Below are 17,598 nucleotides of genomic sequence, written 5' to 3'. Positions count from 1 at the left end.
GTCAGCTGTCAAAGGTCCTTTCTCTGATTCCAGACTCCTGTTAGACAAGAATGTGGCCTTGTGGAGGGAGGGCAGGGCGCTGAGATGGCAGTAGGACCGGGGGGCTGTCCTGGGGCTGGAGCAGGACAGGTGGGCTGGGGCCTCTGCATCCTGCTCCCACTCTCTGGGTGGAGATGGAAGGCCAGAGGGAGGCTCCTGGCACCTGGGGTGCAGGAATCCCAGGCATGTGGCCCTAAGCCCATGTTTCCAGAGACTGGGTCCTCTCCAGGGCAGGGAGGCTAGCTGGGGCCCCAATTCAGACATGGGACTCTGGTGGCCTGGCTGGCATCTGGGGATCTGGTGGCATCCCCTTCAGTCCTGCACTGGGGCCTGGCACTGGCCTGCCCCACCCTATAGCCCAGCCCAACCCCCTCAGGGTAGGCCAGGCTGGTGGGAGAGGGTGGGGTGCATTTACATTTTCAGGTCTTTCCAGGCCTTGGCCAGCCTCTCAGCCTGACTAACTGGCTCCTCCAGGCTCAGGGTGCTGGGGCGGGGGTGTGGCAGGAGGTAGCCAGATCAGCCCCAGGCTGCGGATGTGGAAGAAAGCTGAGCTCGGGTAGCCATCATGGGGCTCCCCCAGAGGCAGCCTGGCCCATCGGTCCTGCTCCTCCTCGTGGGGGCGCTGGTCTGGCCCCCATCCTGTATGAGCCTGGGTGAGTGGGGGTCCTGGGATGAATTCACCCGGCTGGACCCAAGGGGCTGGGATACCTGCTGGGGTGATTGGATCCTGGGAGCCCCCCACCTCCAACGGGGGGGCGGGGAGCAGGTCCCAGGACCCTCATGCCTATCTCCGTGGCCACAGAGCTGATCCCCTACACGCCGCAGATAACAGCCTGGGACCTGGAAGGAAAGGTCACAGCCACCACGTTCTCCCTGGAGCAGCCTCGCTGTGTCCTGGACGGGCATGCCAGCGTTGCCAACACCATCTGGCTGGTGGTGGCCTTCAGCAATGGTGTGTCACGGTGTGGGTCTGGGGCTGAGGAGAGCTGCCCAGTGGTGCACCAGGCGTTGGGCTTTGTCCTGACGGGCTCTGAGAGGGTGACAAAGTAACCTGGTTTGTGCCTGGAGGGAGCTTCTGGGCCCTTGAGGTGTGGAGGGGCCAGGTGTGGGGGGTGGGGAGGGGCGGGCGGGGAGCCTTAGACCCAGCAAGGGGCTAGGCCCTCTAGCCCCATCTGTCTGTCCCTTTCTCCTGCAGCCTCCAGGGACTTCCAGAACCCGCAGACACGAGCTGAGATCCCAGCCTTCCCACGGCTGCTGACTGATGGCCACTATATGACGCTGCCCCTATCCCTGGACCAGCTGCCCTGTGAGGACCCCAAGGGTGGCAGCAGGGACGTCCCCCTGCTGCGGGTTGGCAGTGACCCCGGCTGCCTTGCTGACCTCCACCAGCCGCCCTACTGCAACAGCCCCCTCCCCAGCCCTGGACCTTACAGGTGGGTCACTACACCTGGACCCTGGGACAGGGGCTGTGCTGGGGGAGAAGGGGTCTCGGGTTAGAGAGCTGCCCTTCCTAGCCTCTCCCCAGACCCTTCCCCTTCACAAGCTTTGGTTTATGCCTCTGTGGGGTCAAGGAGCAGCATTCATCCCAGTTGGGGGGCAGGCAGAATGTGGCCTTTCCAGGAGGCCTGCCCATGAGGAAGAAGTGGGCACCACAGGGCTGGTGGGGTCTCAGGCCCAGAGTTGGGGGGCGGGGGTGCTGGGCTGCAGCCACTAGTCCATGGGTAGATCTGGCAGGAATCTAAGCCCCAGGCTGAGTCCCAAAAACCCAAGCAGTGGGTATGAGGCAGGGAAGCAGGAAATAAGACCACCACCCACTTTCTCCGGTGAAGAAGCTGAGGCGCAGGGCACCATGGGCTTGTCAGGGTCACGGAGGGAGCCAGAGTGGGAGAGCAGGTGTCCAGATGGGGTCTGGTCCCAATGTGCCCCAGAAGAGCCAGGCCCAGGGGTCCTCAGGGAGTCCAAGTCCAGCCGAGAGAACCAGCACGGGGTGTAGGGAAGGTGGGGCATGGTGTGGGCTGGACCGGTGCTTCCATCCACAGCCTCCCTCTGCCCCTGCGCAGCCCCTGCCCTGACAGGACCACCCTCCCACCTCCCCCATGCCCACTTCCTGGCTCGGCCTCCTCTTACCTCCTGCCCCCATCCCTAGCAGCCACCGGAGCTGGCTGTCCTCGGTGCCAGCCTGCCTGGGTCCCTCCATGCTCAGACACCTTCCAGGGCTCCCCACCTGGCGCAAAGATACAACCTCCCTGCGCGGCCTCTGGTGCCCTCAGTGCTCAGCCCGACCCCTCCCTGGGACCCCAGGCTCTGAGTGCGCCCTGACCACACTCCTCCCTCCCTGGCCCTTTGCTTAGGGTGCCCGAGCCTAGCGGGGGGCCTTCTATGGCTTCCTAGATGCCACTTGGCCAGCCATTTTCTCTGGGAGGCCTGGGGCTCCCAGCTCCATCTGACCCGCTGAGCCACCCTGAGGCACTGTGTATGTGACATTTAGTGACTGGGGTCCCCTAAACCAGATGGGGTGTCTGGAGAGCAACGGCTCAGATGCACTGGGACTGATGGCAGAGGTCACTGTGGTCAGTGCGGTCTCAGAGGGCCCCCAGAGGGGGACCAGGCCACGGCTGGTCCTGATGTGGCCCAGAACTGCCTGGAGCTTGGCCGCTGTGGGCGCCCTGCCCAGGGCAGCTGAGGCTCAGACTTCCCCCCTTCTCCTCCCCGCAGAGTGAAGTTCCTCCTGATGGACGCCAGGGGCTCACCCCTGGCCGAGACCAGGTGGTCCGACCCCATTGCTCTCCACCAAGGTAGCCCTGGGGGAGGGGGGCGCTCCGGCTCCAGTCTACCCCTGTGGACTCGTCACCCCTCTGCCAAATGGTCATGCTCAGCCGTTCTCTCCCCCTGCTGCCATGAGACTGGGGGCCTGGAGGCACTGTGTCCAAGTCCAGCCCCTCCCCCAAACAGAAGCTCGTGCTGGGGAGGTGGGGCACCGGGTCAGCCTCATGGGCAGACACACCAGCTCTGTCCATGCCCAATGTTGGTCACCCCTCGGCTGCCCAGGTCCCAGCCCAGTCGTGGGCAGGGCGGTGGGGGGGCACATTGGCAGGAACAGCCTAGAAGGTGAGACCAAGGGGCTGGAGCCGTGGGTGATACAGGCGGGCAGGGCCCAGATGCCCGGCTGAGATGAACAGGTGGGTGGACTCAGGAGGCTGTCAGGCTTTGAGTGTGTGCCTGGGTGGGGACGTGACTGCCCTGGGGTCCAGGGGCAGCCTCTGAGCAGCTGCTGTGTACAGGGAAGGCGCCAGCCTCCATCGACACGTGGCCAGGGCGGCGCAGTGGTGACATGATCATCATCACCTCCATCCTCTGCTCTCTGGCCGGCCTCCTGCTCTTGGCCTTCCTGGCAGCGTCCACCGCGCGCTTGTGAGTGCTGACGGCCCCACGGGCCTCTCTCCCACCCCGCAGAGCCCCTTCCCTCTCCCTGGCCCCGGCACCTGGAAGCCCTCCTCGAACCTTGCGGTTTTGAGTTGGCGGTGCCCCTTCTAGGGATGTTCGGGGAATATCGGTCCCAAGTCTCTCTCACCTGGAGGGCAGGGAGGTGGCCCAGCAGCTCCTCTGAAGACAGGTTCAGAAAAGGGGCCACCTCGCTCTGCCCTGCCCTTCAGTGTGTCCTTGGCCCCGGCCTTTCTCCTGCTGGGCCTTGTTTTCTCGCCAGCCAGCCCTCAGTCACTTCAGAGAACTGATACCAGGGTAGTCAGGACAACCACCTGGAGGAGGTGGGCCAGCAGCTGGTTCTAGAAGGAAGGAAAGGGAGAGGCTGTGGGAGGAGGCCCTGGCTTGGCAGTGGGCTCCACCCAGCAGGGACCTAGTGCTGCCTCCTCTCCCCATCCAGCTCCAGCCTGTGGTGGCCCGAGGAGGCCCCGGAGCAGCTGCGGATTGGCTCCTTCATGGGGAAGCGCTACATGACCCACCACATCCCACCCAGCGAGGCCCCCACCCTGCCCGTGGGCTGTGAGCCTGGCCTGGACCCCCTCCCCAGCCTCAGCCCCTAGCCTGGCCCACGTGGCTGGGGCGTGGCCACAGGGAGTGGGGGGCAAGGACCTGGGGCTCATTCCCAGCCCCTGCGCCCACACGCCCCTCCCGCATCGCACTTCCCCACCCTGCCCGCAGTCCCACTGATAGAGGAAAGATGTCAGTGTTCGTAGCCCACTGCCGAGAAGGAACTCTTGAGACGTCTTTGGTGCAAAAAGGTGGTTTTATTAAAGCACAGGGACAGGACCTGTGGGCAGAAAGAGCTGCTCTGGGGTGGTGAGGAGTGGCCCATTACATATATACTTCCAAGTTGGGAGGGGGTTAGGGATAGCGTAAGTTTCTAAGGAATTTTGGAAGCAAGGTTTCCAGGATCCTGAGGGGGCTAGCTATTGTTAGGAAAGAGTCATTTATTACTGTCTAGTAAAAAGTGTCACGAGACCCTTCAGATGTATATTAGTGCATCATATGCTTGGGGGATGACTGCCAACATGTATCTTGGGGGTTTAGAGATAAAGGAAGTTTCCAAAGGAATTTTTCTGCGTTAAGTAGACTTACAGGGTTCTGGGGGTCAAACTAAGATTGCCTTTTGCCCTTAGTAAAGTGTCAACATCCAGGCAGCTGAGTCCCTAGAGGAATGTCACTCTGCTTGTTTCAAGGACTTGTCAGTGGTTGTTAAGTAGTAAGGAAATTTAATAATTTTTCTTCTGCCTTCGTTTCGCACATCACCACCACCAGCAGCCCTGACTTTGCCCTTCCTGTTCTGCCCTCCCCAGGGAGGGTCAGGGTCAGGCTAGCATGCAGCTCCCACTTCCATCCCCACCTCTGTTCTGCCTGGCCTCTTGCGGGAGAGACTAGAGGTGATGGGCAGAGGCCGCCCTGACCAGAAGCTTCCAGGCTCCGGGAGAGGGGTGCAGGGAGCCTTGCTCTGCCCTGTGCAGGGGACTGGGCCAGGCCCATCACGGTTTGTATGGGGCCTGAGCCTCCCTCTGTCTCTCTGCCCCACCTTCCAGTGGCTGGGGACTTCGGAGACGGGCCCTTCCTGAGGGTGGCCAGAAGGTCAGAGTGTAGACGCACATCGTGACCATCTGACCACTTCCAGCCCCACTGCACACACAGATGGCTTACTCGTTCCCACTCCACAAACATTTATTAAACACCTGCTGTATGCTGCTGACAGTGCTAGACATAGGGCCTCAGGCCGAGCCAGTCCTGATCTTGGGGAACTCACTCACCACTCTGGACCTGAGCTGACCACGTGTCCAGATGTGATCTGTTACTGTTAGGGCTGTCACGCCTTCAGACTGTCACATGCTCTCGGGTTCGCGCTCCTTAGATGATCACCCCAACGGGCTCTCTGAGGCCGGGAGCCCCCCATCACCGGCTGCTCACAAGGCCGGTGGTTCCTGCTGTGGCCACACGGGGGCGCCGATGCGCCGCAGCCGTCCGGCCCCGCGCACGCGCACTCCTGTTCACAGAGCAGCCGGGCGTTGTGGGCCGGAGGTCGGGGCCCCAGGCCTCATCTCGACCAAGCCAGAGGGATAAGCAGTCACGCTCCCGCTTGAGGGCCTACTGTGTGCCGTCCAAACTGCACAACCACCACCGGTTTCCAGCTGGAGAAACTGAGGCTCCGCGACTTGTCCTCGCGCTCTGTCCACTGGTGCCGCGCCGCTCCTGGCTTCTCCGGCCTGACCGCGGGTCCCAGCATGCAGGCTCCGCTGGAGGGCGCCCGCTCTGGTTGGGGAGAGGAGCGTCTGCACCAGGGACCGCCCTGAGCCTGTCCCTTTGACTGGTAGCCCTAACTGCACTTTGGGGGTGCCCCATCGCCTAATGAGCCCCAGGGAAACCCACCCTTGCGTCTCAGCGCCAAGAGGCCAACCAACCACCAATGCAGCTTCTGTGGCGTGAGCAGTGCTCCCTCCCAGGCGAACACTTCAGGGAGGTTTTGCTGTCAAAACCCATGAACCCCTGGTCCCTAGTGGTTTATCCCCCATCCTACCTGCACCCCCACCAGCCACAAGACCTCCTCCAGGTGCAGGCAGAAGCAGATTCAAATGTAGTCAAGAGCTCTGGCTCCAGGGTCCTGGGTGACATCGGCCAGCCCCTTTGGGCAGCCACTTTTGAAATTCTGCTGCTATGGAACTGAGGACCGTCTTGGCCTCTTGGAATCGGAGAAGGGTAAAAGTGCCCCCCACCCTCACCAGCTATGTCCAGCAGAGCCCGCCTCCCACTGTCCTGTCCAGGCCTGGCTCCAACACCACAGGGAGTAGGACCTCTAGGCCCAGACACCCAGCTTGGGGCCTGCCCGGGGGTGGGGTATGGTGAGGAGGAAGAGGCTTTCCCTGGTGTTTGCTGAGTGAAAACATGAATGAATCAGCCCAGGGCTGGACATCAGGCAGGAGCAGGAATTACCCCAGGCTTTTATGTAGCCCAGGGCCTTCTTGTGGCTTATACTGATCCTAGACACAGCCCCAGCGATGTCCCATGTGTGCCCAGGGCTGCTCCTTGCATCTGAACAGCACCCCGGAGCCCTGGGAGGAGCTGTTCTCACCCCATCCGGCCATCTGAGCCTTGACGATGAAGACAGGCTCCAGACAGACATTGCAGCACAGTGGGTAAAGCATTGCCCAGGGGAAGAAAGTGACCCCACCTGCAGGTCAAGGGGGCTTCCCAAGGGTGACTTCTGAGATGAGTCCTGAGGGGCACATGGAAATGAGTTAAGTAGCGGGGGAAGGAGGAAGGAAGAGAGAGTGAGAGAGTTGGGGAGGCCAGGGGTAAACGGTCTCACCCTGCGGGGGCATGGATGCTGCCCAGGGGCTGGCAGCAGGGACGAGGGGTTGGGAGGCCAGGATGAGGGGGACTGGCCTGGTCTTCCAGGCACATGGAACCAGGCCTGAACGAGGGCAGACAAAGGGAGCTGGAGAGGAGGAGGTGGGTTCCAGAATATTCAGGAGGTGGCCTGAGGAACGGGGACTTCATAGATGAAGGAGATGCTCCAGCAGAGGCCATGCTTGGGTTTCTGATGGGGGTGGGGGGTGACTGTGACTGCAAAATGGAGGTGCTTTATGTCCTGCAAGTGGTTCTATCCCCAGCCTGCCTCAGAGCAGACCCCCAGAAAAGGGGCTTCTGGGGATTCCATCTTAGCAAATGGGTGAGTTCAGAAGGACGTTAACAAGTTAATATTTTACAAGGATGGAAGCCTACCCCGGGTCAGCGGGAGGCCATCCTGGGAGCCCTGTGGATGGTGGGTGTTCTGGCCCAGGGCTGTGGTGGCAGCCATGCCAGGGTGTCACAGAATCCACGTGGAGAAGGGGCAGCAGGATTGGTCGTGGCCCAGCACGGGCACCACCCCACTGGGCCCCCGGGGAGCCAAGACAGGGCATTCTGCCCCACAGTCATGCTCCAGAGGGTCACCAGCTGCACCCCACCCTGCTCAGGCCAGCCCATGACAGCCTTGAGCAGAGTGTGTAGTGACAGCCATGTTATGGTGAATCTGTTATTAAATAGCCTTTTAAATTTTCCCCAGAACCGTATTTGGAGAAGGGCCTCCAAATCCATTGGCCTGTAATATAATGGCTCAGTGGCTAAAAACAAGTTCATTGTTGAAAAAGGAAAAAACAGCAGTGATTGTGGGGGTGATGACTCACAGATGACTCATCAGACCAAAAATCAAAGGAATCAGGATGACAGCAGGTGGAAACCAGGGCCGGGGGGGGGGGGGCACCACCGCTCCCTCTCACCGTCTGGGTTCACTTTGTTCCTCTTTGCCTCTGAACCACGTGTTCCTGACCGTCATCACTGCAATCCCCAGCCAGCCACCCCATCTCTAGCTGGTCTTTCCACATCAGTGTTCCTGACCCCCAAACCTATCCTCCTCCCGGTATCCAGAAGGACCAGATTAGGAACCTGATGGTGTCCACCTTTGCTCACTGCTTGCAGAGACTTCCTGCTGCGAGACCAGAATCTAGATTTGCCATCTCAGTTTCAAGGCCCATCGATCCATCCCTTGCTCTCTGTATTCCAGCCACACAGGTGCCTGGTTAGCCCTCCTGCCACAGGGCCTTTGCACTTGCTTTCCCCCCTCAGTGTAAAACACTTCTCCACTTCGCTCCTCAGCTCAGGAGCTTCCTCAGCTCCTGTGTCTCTTCTTCAGGAAAGTCCTTCCTGTCCCTTCAGCTCTCTTGGATCCCCGTTCTTTCCCTTCTCTGCATGTTTTCCCTTTTGTAATTAGACATTTAAAAGGGTGAGTTTTGCATCTTTCCCACTGGACTGGAAACTCCAGGAGGACAGGGACTCTGTGTCTGATTTGCTCACCATGGTGCCCCTAGAGCTGGCACAGTGCCAGGTTCCCCGGCAGGTGTTTAATGGACTTTTGTTGACTGACTGCTTTATAAAAGGCAAATTCATCTTTGCATTCTCTTTCTTTTTTTAAAGATTTTATTTATTTATTTATTTGACAGAGAGCGAGACAGCGAGGGAGGGAACACAAGCAGGGGGAGTGGGAGAGGGAGAAGCAGGCTCCCCGCTGAGCAGGGAGCCCGATGCGGGGCTCGATCCCAGGACCCTGGGATCATGACCTGAGCCAAAGGCAGACGCTTAAGGACTGAGCCACTCAGGCGGCCCTGCATTCTTTTAAAAAAATACCAGCTTCGGGCGCCTGGGTGGCTCAGATGGTTAAGCGTCTGCCTTCGGCTCAGGTCATGATCTCAGGGTCCTGGGATCGAGTCCCGCATCGGGCTCCCTGCTCCTTGGGAGCCTGCTTCTCCCTCTGCTTCTCTCTCTCTGTGTCTAATGAATAAATAAATAAAATCTTTAAAAAAAAAAAAAATACCAGCTTCATTGAGATATAATTCAAGTACGATGCGGGGTACCTACTTAAACTGTTCAGTTTGCTGATTTCTAGCATATTCACAGAGTTGCGAATCAGAACCAACTTCAGAACATTTCAATCATCCTGAGAGACACCATGACTGTCAAAATTTGGGGGGAAAAGAAAACAGAAGTCCTGACATTTATTTGCCTGTCATGGGTTCCATCACTCGCTCCTCCTCTCATTTGGATGAATCACTTCTTAATCATTTTTAACTGGGTAGAACTACATTCCAGTGGTAGGAAAAGTGGGGTCTCTTTCACCCACCCAGGAAACCATCTCCACAGAGCCCGGGAAGCCCCCCCACCCCCAGTGTATTCTCAGCCACAAAGAGCAGGAACCAACCTTAGCTCAGTGGGGAAGGAATGTTCTCTAAGAGATTAGGAAGCTCCTGGAAACACTGAGAGAGCCGGGGTTGGAGATCACACTGGGAATCCCAGTGCAGAACAAACTGCATTCCTTGGAGTCCTACCATGGGAGCTTCTGGGCTGGTCGCGTCTGGAAGCTGGGCATGGTGGCCACTGCCCTGGCTGGAAGGGCTAGCCTCGGCACCCACTCCTTTGTCTGGGGTGGGTGCATGACTGGTGGGCACCCTGGCTGCATGGGAGCCTGGGCCATGCTGGCGTGCCTGGGTGTGGGTGAGGGGCTGACTGAGTCCTTGTGGAGGAGGGATGCATTTCTGTGATTCTCCAGGGCTGGCTCTGGGAGGACACAGAGCAGAAAGGCAGTGTCCCAGGCATAAGAAGGCAGTGGCAGGAGCTAGACCGTCTGAACGGGAGCCATTTATCACTCTAGGAAGGTGGCCGGGCCCCAGGCAGCTGGGGAGTGTGCTTTATATTCACTGTAATGAAAAAATGTCATTAAATGCTGGGGGCTCTTCAGAGCTTTGCGGGGCTCTGTGACTGTCGGCCTTCTAGTAGGGCCCCCAGGGCCAATGTGGGGGAGCGCAAGGGCCTCTCCAGGGTCCAGCCCTTGGACTTGTCACACCTCACTCCTCACTCTGCAGTCTGCCTACCCCATCTGCTCGCTCCCTGGAAGGGAGAGGGGGGAGAGGTGTGGGGGCAGAGGGGATAGTTCCTGGGGGGTACCCACTTCTGGGCAGGACAACGGACCCGGGGACCCAGCCTGGAGACCCTCCAGGCCATACCGAGGGCTCAGATCCAGTCCCTGTCCTTAGGGAGTGTCCCACACACAGGGGAGGCCCACCCACTGTGATAGACAAAATTGTGGAAAATTCTATGGAAGTTCTAACTCCTAGTGCCTCAGAATGCAACTGTATTTGGAGACAGGGTCTCTAAAGGGGGAATTAAGTTAAAGAGGGAATTAAGTGAGGCCTTTAGAGTGGAACGTCATCCAGTCCAACTAGCGTCTTGATAAAAGATGAGGACACGGTCACCAGGGATGAGCGCAGAGGAGAGACCGTGGGATCAGGCCACCACTAGGCAGCCGAGTGCACGCCAAGGAGAGAGGTCTCCGAAGAAACCAACCCTGCGCACTGGATCTTGGGCTTCCGGAGTGAGAAAACAGATACTCGCTGTTTAAGTAAGCTCCGGGCCCAACGTGGGGCTTGACCTCACAGCCCCCAGATCAAGAATGGCAGGCGCCCTGAGCCTTGTTTGAGCACCCCGGTCTGCGACATCAAGCTATGGCCTCCCGAGAGGACTGATCCACCCACCATACAGCACAGTTGGCGAGAACATTCACGGAGGTGGAGGGCACGGAGCCGGGGTCAGGGTGGGAGGTCATTTAACTGGAGCCAACAGGCGAGCTGAGGGCAGAAGCTTTTGTGCACAGAGGCTTGGAGGTAGGACAGGGCCTGGGGGCCCACTGAGCAGGCTGAAGACTTCAGAATGGACTTGGGTGTAGGCTGGGGTCTACCTGCTCACCGTCCCTGGCCCAGCTTTCTGGGTGGCCTTCCCCTCCACCCACATAAACCAGAAGCCTCTATAGCTATGTCCTGTCCCTCTCCTTCCATCCCCCACACTGGTCCCAGACTGGATGCCCCTGACTCCTGAGGCAGAGACCCCAGTGCAAGACGGGAGCCCGGGGTTCTCCTTTCTGCCTTATTTGCTGGGGGACCCCCACCAGGAAGCCCTGCCCTGGCCTCAGTTTCCCCTCCACAAAACGAGTGAAGACCTCCAAGCTCTGTGGCTCAGACACTCCAGTCGTGGCCGCCCCGAAACCCCACTCCCTGTGGGTGACACAGGCTAGAGTTACCCACAGGAAAGAATGTGTTGCCCTTGACAACCATTCTTCTCCCTGACTTCTCTCCCTGAGGGACAGAGAGGAATGCCTCATTAGTCATCCTGGCCTCTCCCTCCTGGTCTCCAGCCCTGCTCCCTCTGCTCCCCCTGCTCCCCAGTGGAGGTGGCTCAAAGCCCCCACGAGTGTTTCATGGAACCCCCAGGCTCAGCCTTGCCCTCCAATCCCTGTGCCTGGAACCCTGTCCTTGTCTGAGCCCCAACTCCATGGGGCCGGGGCAGTGGGAGAGCCCCCCGGGCAGGGGGTGTCATGGCGTGCAGGTGGGGGGATGGGCAGGAGGGGTTGGGGGATGAGAGTGGGCTCAGGTCATCAGACATCTCCGGGTGCCTCTTCCGAGTGAGGTCCTCTGCAGGCAGAGCTGCTGGCCTCTCTGATGGCCTATTGGAAGGATGAGTGGATAAAGTGCCCACCTTTTTCCTCGCCCCCACTTTGCCTCTCGAGCTTCTGCCCACAGTGGTCCTGGCACATAGTCGCCCCTCAATAAACAGTGGGGCAGCTACACTGAATGTAGCAACTAAAAAGGCCCCAGTCTTCTGACCTCCAGCTGCCCTGTGTCCAGGTGGGGTCATGTAGGCCCAGAGCAGGGAGGACTTGTCCCCAGGCTTAGGTGGGTCAGGGATGAGCCGGGGTCGCTTGCCTCTTGGCCCCAGAATTGTGAGATTTCACTCAAAGGCGGTATTCCCCTACTGAAAGAGCTTTCTGGTTTATGATTCCAGGTGTGTGATGCTTTAACTAGACCAGGTAGGTGGTGAGCTGCCTGTCTTGGGGGGTGTTCAAGCAGACCTGGGAGGGGCTGGACCACCATGCAGTAGAAAGATTCAGGACCAGGGTGGGGTCCATGAACTCTGGGGTCTTTTCCCCTTGATATTGGCACAGACAGGTCTCTGTCGGGGTTTGGTGAGCGGCCCCAAGGCCACGCTGGTGCAGGGGGAAGGGACTGGGTAACCTGCACTTCCCCTCTCTACACGAGAAAGCCCCAGACTGCAAATCTGGGACATGGCTCTGCTGGGGGGGGCGGGGGTGAAGAGCCTGGCTGCCCCTGGAAGGGCCAGTGCTTCTCCCTGTGCACCTCCACGGGACAGGGTGTGATGGTTGCCATGGAGCTGGGGCCTTGTTTGGTGAATGGAGCTGGGTGGGCCTTTGGGAGCCTTTAGCTGGCTGCTCTGTGTTCAGGGGTGGGTGGAAGCCCCACCCCGTCCCATGAGTCACCCCAAAGGTACAAGGCAAGGTAGGTCCTTGGGAACAGACTATCCCCTAGGGCTTGGCATGACCCCACCCCATCCCTCTGGGCATTCTGGGCCAACACCCTTCACACTGGGACTCACTGGGGCTGGGGACATCTGGACCAGGAAGAGGGGACACAGCAGAGAAGCTGGGCTCTACCCTGAGGTGAGGCCACAACATGGTAGTTGTCAGCCCGATGCTATAAAACAAGATGGTACCCACGGGCCAACTGGCCAGATACACAGAGCAGGGAGGGGTCCATATTAGCTGAATTTGTGCCTCAGCGCTGGGGACACAGTGGGGGAGTTACTGTTAATGAAGAAAAGACACATTCATCAAATAACAATAGAGCCGTCAGTATATTCGGGGGAAATCATTTATACTGTGGTCGAGTAGAACGTGGGGTAAGGTTACCGTGGCTGAAATGGCCTGATACTGACGCCCATACAGATTGATCCAAGAAATGAATCAGAAAGTCGAGAAGCTGACCTGAACACACACACACACACACACACACACACACACGCACACGCACACGCACACGAATCAGGCATGAATGTGCGCTTCGAGGTGTAGGATACGTCAGACTTCTTTGTTTTCTGAATCCTAGCAACTCTGGTTCCTGGTGTCCACTCTCTCGGGCTGTGGGTCCGATGTTGGTCGCTTTGTGTGGCCTCTCTCCCCTCCTGAGCTTGTGCCAAAGTCCCAGCACGGACCCAGGGTAGGAAAATGGCCGTGGGCGGAGGTGGCGTCTCTGGCCTTGGGTCTGCCCTGGTCCTTCTTGTTGCTGTCATCATTGTGCCTACATCGTGGCACAGCTGGGAGCTGCTGACTCTGGTGACGTCCAGTTGTGCCCGAGTGGGGGCTGGCCCTCAGCTCGATGACCAGGCTCCTGTCTGGGAACGTGGGAGAGAGCATCCCCCAGCCTGGCTGAGCCTGTGCTTGCTGCCTGGCTTCCATGCTGTCACCTGCGACAGCCCCAGGATGAATCTTGCAGGACTAGGGAGGACTCCTGGAGGCCTGGGAGTCTGGGAAGGAGCCCTCATACCTGTGCTTGGCAGGACAAACTGAGCCAGTGGTACCCCGAGTGGGCTGTGGACACCCCTGGTACATATGGGAGCTTGTCCAGGGTTAAGCTGAGAGGGGTCAATGAGAATTGCCTATGTCCGTGGTGTACAAAAACGGCCCAGCTCCCTTCTGCTGGGCAGATGCTTCCGATTCTTTGCCACATACATTGGTTTATTTATTATTTTTTTTTAAAGATTTTATTTATTTGACAGAGAGAGAGACAGCAAGAGAGGGAACACAAGCAGGGGGAGTGGGAGAGGGAGTAGCAGGCTCCCCTCCAAGCAGGGAGCCCAATGCGGGGCTCGATCCCAGGACCCTGGGATCATGACCTGAGCCAAAGGCAGACGCTTAACCATCTGAGCCATCAGGCTCCCCCTTTTTTAATTTTTTTTTTTAAGATTTTATTTATTCATTTGAATCTCAACACCTTTTAAGAGCTAGAAAGAGGGCACCTGGGTGGCTCAGTCATTAAGTGTCTGACTTTGGCTCAGGTCATGATCCCAGGGTCCTGGGATTGAGCCCCGCATGGGGCTCCCTGCTCCGCGGGAAGCCTGCATCTATCTCCCTCTCCCTCTGCCTGCCGCTCTGCCTACTTGTGCTCGCTCTCTCTGTCAAATAAATAAATAAATAAAATCTTTAAAAAAATGTTTAAAAAAATAAGAAGCTGGGGAGTTAAAGAAAGCCCTCCAAGGGCTGGGTCCCTCTGCCCCTCCCAGACTCTCAAGTTGGCCCCCCACTCCTCTTCTCCCCTCCGTGCACCCCGCGAGTATAGGAGGGCCAGCGCCCGCTTCACGGAGCTGTCAGCCGGAGCAGAGCACAGGTGTGTGCAGGGATGCACTTGAGGTAACAGCGTGTGACCTTGCGGCGATCGGAAGACAGAGATGCGGGCCAGGTGCCCAGTGAGCATTTAGGGGAGGCGCCAGGGCCATCCAGAGCGCATTTCTGGCAGTGCCGATCCCTGGGGTAGCTAGGACTGAAGGGCGCTGGGTAGCAGGGCCCTTGGGGAAGAGACTGGCCTAAGCCAAGGCGCAGAGGTGCCGAGCATCGAGAGCCTTAAAGAGGTCGTCTGGGTGGCCCTTTGGCTGAGCCTCCCCCCACGCTCACCCAGACTCACCCTGACCTCATCCGCCTTTCCTGAGCTTTTGCTCTGGTTTCAGCGCCCAGTTCCCTTGGAGCTGAGTCAATCATGAATGGAAATACAGGGATTTCAAATCTTGAAAAATCGGAAACGCTCTGTTAGCATGTCCGAGTAGTCGGTCACAAAAAATCTACCAGGCAATTACATAGTTGGTAGGAGTATTCACCCCTTTTGAAGTTCACTGTAATATATAATTGGCACTGTTTAAGTACTTTTGGGGGAAAAAAACAAGTGTATGTGGGCTGGCAATCAAATAGCATGTAAATGCATTATAGTAACTAGAGAATTTTTTTTTTTAAAGATTTTATTTATTTATTTGACAGAGAGAGAGATAGCAAGAGCAGGAACACAAGCAGGTGGAGTGGGAGAGGGAGAAGCAGGCTTCCTGCCAAGCAGGGAGCCCGATGTGGGACTCGATCCCAGGACCCTGGGATCATGACCTGAGCCGAAGGCAGACGCTTAACGACTGAGCCACCCAGGCGCCCAAGAATATTTATAATTGATTCAAAAATGTGTTTTAGGGGCACCTGGGTGCCGTAATCTGTTAGGTATCTGACTCTTGGTTTTGGCTCAGGTCGTGATCTTGGGGTCATGAGATCGAGCCCCACATTGGGCTCTGTGCTCAGCGTGGAGTCTGCCTGGGATTCTCTCTCTCCCTCTCCCTCTCCCTCTGCCCCTCCCACTCGTGCTCTCTCTCTGTCTCAAATAAATAAATAAATCTTGGTGGGGGGGATAAATAAATAAATAAATAAATAAATGTTTTTTAAAGTACTCCCCAAAGGAGTTTGGGTTTTAGGAGGGTGGCTCTGGCCAGGGGCAGAGGCTGGGCTGAGGGGGGCTGGTGCTTGGGGCAGGGGGTGCTCCATGAGGGGCCTCTGCTCCAATCTAGGTGAAAGGTGGTCAGTACATGCTCGGCACCAGCCCCACCCCCACTCCTGGCCCCAGACCCCATCTGGGACCCTTCTGTCTCGGGAAGAATTGCCCTGTCCTGGCAGCAGCCAGAGCTGGAGGAAGAAGAGAGGACGGGTCACCTGGATAAGGAGCGGAGGAAAGGCGATGTTGGGGATCCCCCCTTCCAGAGCCCAGGCTGCAGGGAGTGCCCCCAAGCTTGCCTTTGGGTGTGACCGTCTCACGGAGGCTCTGCCCTGGCTGGCTGGGTGATCTTGGTCAAGCCGCTGGAGGGTAACTCCCTTCAGCACTGGGGACTGTGGGGAGCCCTAGGTGCCAGGTTGGGACTGTTGGCCGGACTGTCACTGGGGCTCCCTGGACCTGGAGCTTGGAGTCAGGGGTGGGAGGGTCCGGGCTCGTCCTGGTGGCAGCTACTGATTGTTCTCTTCAGACCCCTCCCTGGGATGCCAAACCCATAGGGCCAGCAGATTCTGCCCCCAAACCTGTCCAACCAGTTGTTTGGGAAGAGGGGGCACCTGGGAGGAGCTGCAGGAGGTGCTAGAAGCAGCCGCCTCAATCCCCCCGGCAGTCAGCGGAGGCTCGGGGGCGCTGCGGACAGACCCTGGGACAGACAGACGGTCAGACGCCCGGCCTGGCCATGGCGCCCAGTGGGGGTCGGTATCGGCTGCTGACGCTGTGGCTGCTGCTGACCGGCCTCCAGCGGGGGACAGGCCGGGGTGAGTGAAGCTGCCTCCCAAGCCCCAAGTCTGGGGACTGGGTCCTGGGTGGCTCCGGGGAGATGGCCCACCAGAGAGGTCACAAGACAGACACCTGTCCCCACACCCCAAGACGGGAGAGTGAGCGATGCTTCCTCCCTCTCTTTAGGGTTCTCACCCCCACGCCTCCTGAGCCCCCATCCATTCTTGCCAGGGCCGCCCCTCCTTCCCCTCCTTCCTGTCCCTGAGGGGAGGTTTAAAGAACAACGCCCCCAACGAAGCTCTCCCCGCTGGCTGCAGGTCACTGTGGGCTCTTAAACTGGAGGCGCTTCGAGGTCCAGCCCCCCATCTGGGCTGCTCCCCTCCTTCTCCCTCGTCTAGCGGACACTGAGTCCCTGCTGGGCCTCAGAGACAGAAGTGGGGGCTCTGAGGAAGGAGAGGTCTAGCCCTGAACCTTTGGAGCTGAATGAAATGGAAATGAATCATGCTGAACAGAACCGAGAGAGGGAGAGGGCTCTGGAGACGGGCAGGAAGGCCGCCTCCCCTTTCTGCTACCCTCCAGTGCTGGGGGCCGGGGAGAGAAGGGGCACTGCCCTCAGGGGAGCCTTCTGGACAGAGAGGCTGAGTCCTGAGTCTGTGCTGCCCCCACCCCCATCTCTGGCACGGCGGCCCAGGCTGCCCTTCCCCAGGTGAGGCTGTGAGGGGCTGAGAGGGGGACAAGATCCAGAAGGGGAAGGTGCCTGGGGCAGGGTGGGAGGTGGCACAGCCCTGGGCCGGGAAGAGAGGATAAGCCAGGACATTTCCCCGGGGGGTGCACGTCTGGGCCTGGGGTCTTGGTGGAGACCTTCCTTTGTCTCCCCCCCATCCCCCCAAGCCACTCATTCCTCTCCTCAAGCAAATCAACCTGGACCATGTGGGTGGAGCTGGAGGGACTTGAGAGGTGGGTAAACTGAGGCCCAGAGAGTGCCAGAGCTCAAGGTCACTGGGCTCTGTCGAGTCCAGTCTAGGGTTTAGGCTCAGGCTCAGGCTCCCCGAAATCTGAGTCTCACCCCGACCAGGCCTAAGACCCTTTCCCCAGAACTGTGTCCACTGCTGGGGGAGGGGCCTCCTGTGCCTCCATGCCTTTCCCAGGCCCTGCCTGTGGCAGGGACCCCAGTGTCAGGTGGGGCAGGCCCTCCCTCCCGACCTCCCACAGTGCCTACCCCTAGTAGGCTAGCAAGGCAGGGGGCATTGGCTGGACTCGGGCTACCCACCCATGTCCCATGGGCACAGAGTTGCTAAGGAGCCCTCCTGATTAATGTCTGACCGAAGCTTCCAGGAAAAGCCTCCATGCCTCCCTCAGATCGGGGCTCCCAAATCAAGTCTGTGCCTCCCCC

The 17,598-nt window shown here is 58.7% G+C and overlaps 2 protein-coding genes across 2 annotated transcripts in view; both read left to right on the top strand.

The window, feature by feature from the left end:
- Positions 1-416: 416 nt before the first annotated feature.
- Positions 417-4,079, top strand: UPK3B (uroplakin 3B). Its single transcript, XM_032431199.1, has 6 exons — positions 417-692; positions 842-991; positions 1,235-1,472; positions 2,755-2,834; positions 3,321-3,450; positions 3,920-4,079. Exons 1-6 carry the CDS (start codon positions 605-607, stop codon positions 4,077-4,079), a joined length of 846 nt encoding a protein of 281 aa, XP_032287090.1. The 5' UTR covers positions 417-604.
- An 11,943-nt stretch (positions 4,080-16,022) lies between these two features.
- The window catches only part of UPK3BL2 (uroplakin 3B like 2), a 4,319-nt gene continuing 2,743 nt past the window's right edge, over positions 16,023-17,598 (top strand). The window contains exon 1 of the mRNA XM_032431181.1: positions 16,023-16,243. Coding sequence (XP_032287072.1) covers positions 16,165-16,243 — 79 coding nt within the window. The 5' untranslated portion in view covers positions 16,023-16,164. The remainder of the gene's footprint in view (positions 16,244-17,598) is intronic.

This window comes from Phoca vitulina, unplaced genomic scaffold (genome assembly GCF_004348235.1).
Source record: "Phoca vitulina isolate PV1807 unplaced genomic scaffold, GSC_HSeal_1.0 scaffold45, whole genome shotgun sequence".
NCBI classification, from domain to species: domain Eukaryota; kingdom Metazoa; phylum Chordata; class Mammalia; order Carnivora; family Phocidae; genus Phoca; species Phoca vitulina.
This window is presented reverse-complemented; position numbering and strand designations above follow the sequence as displayed.

Coding starts and splice junctions, on each gene's coding strand:
- UPK3B (XM_032431199.1), top strand. CDS start 605: ATGGGGCTCCCCCAGAGGCAGCCTGGCCCATCGGTCCTGCTCCTCCTC. Junction 1,473..2,754: donor CCCAGCCCTGGACCTTACAG/GTGGGTCACTAC, acceptor TCCTCCCCGCAG/AGTGAAGTTCCTCCTGATGG. Junction 2,835..3,320: donor CCCCATTGCTCTCCACCAAG/GTAGCCCTGGGG, acceptor TGCTGTGTACAG/GGAAGGCGCCAGCCTCCATC.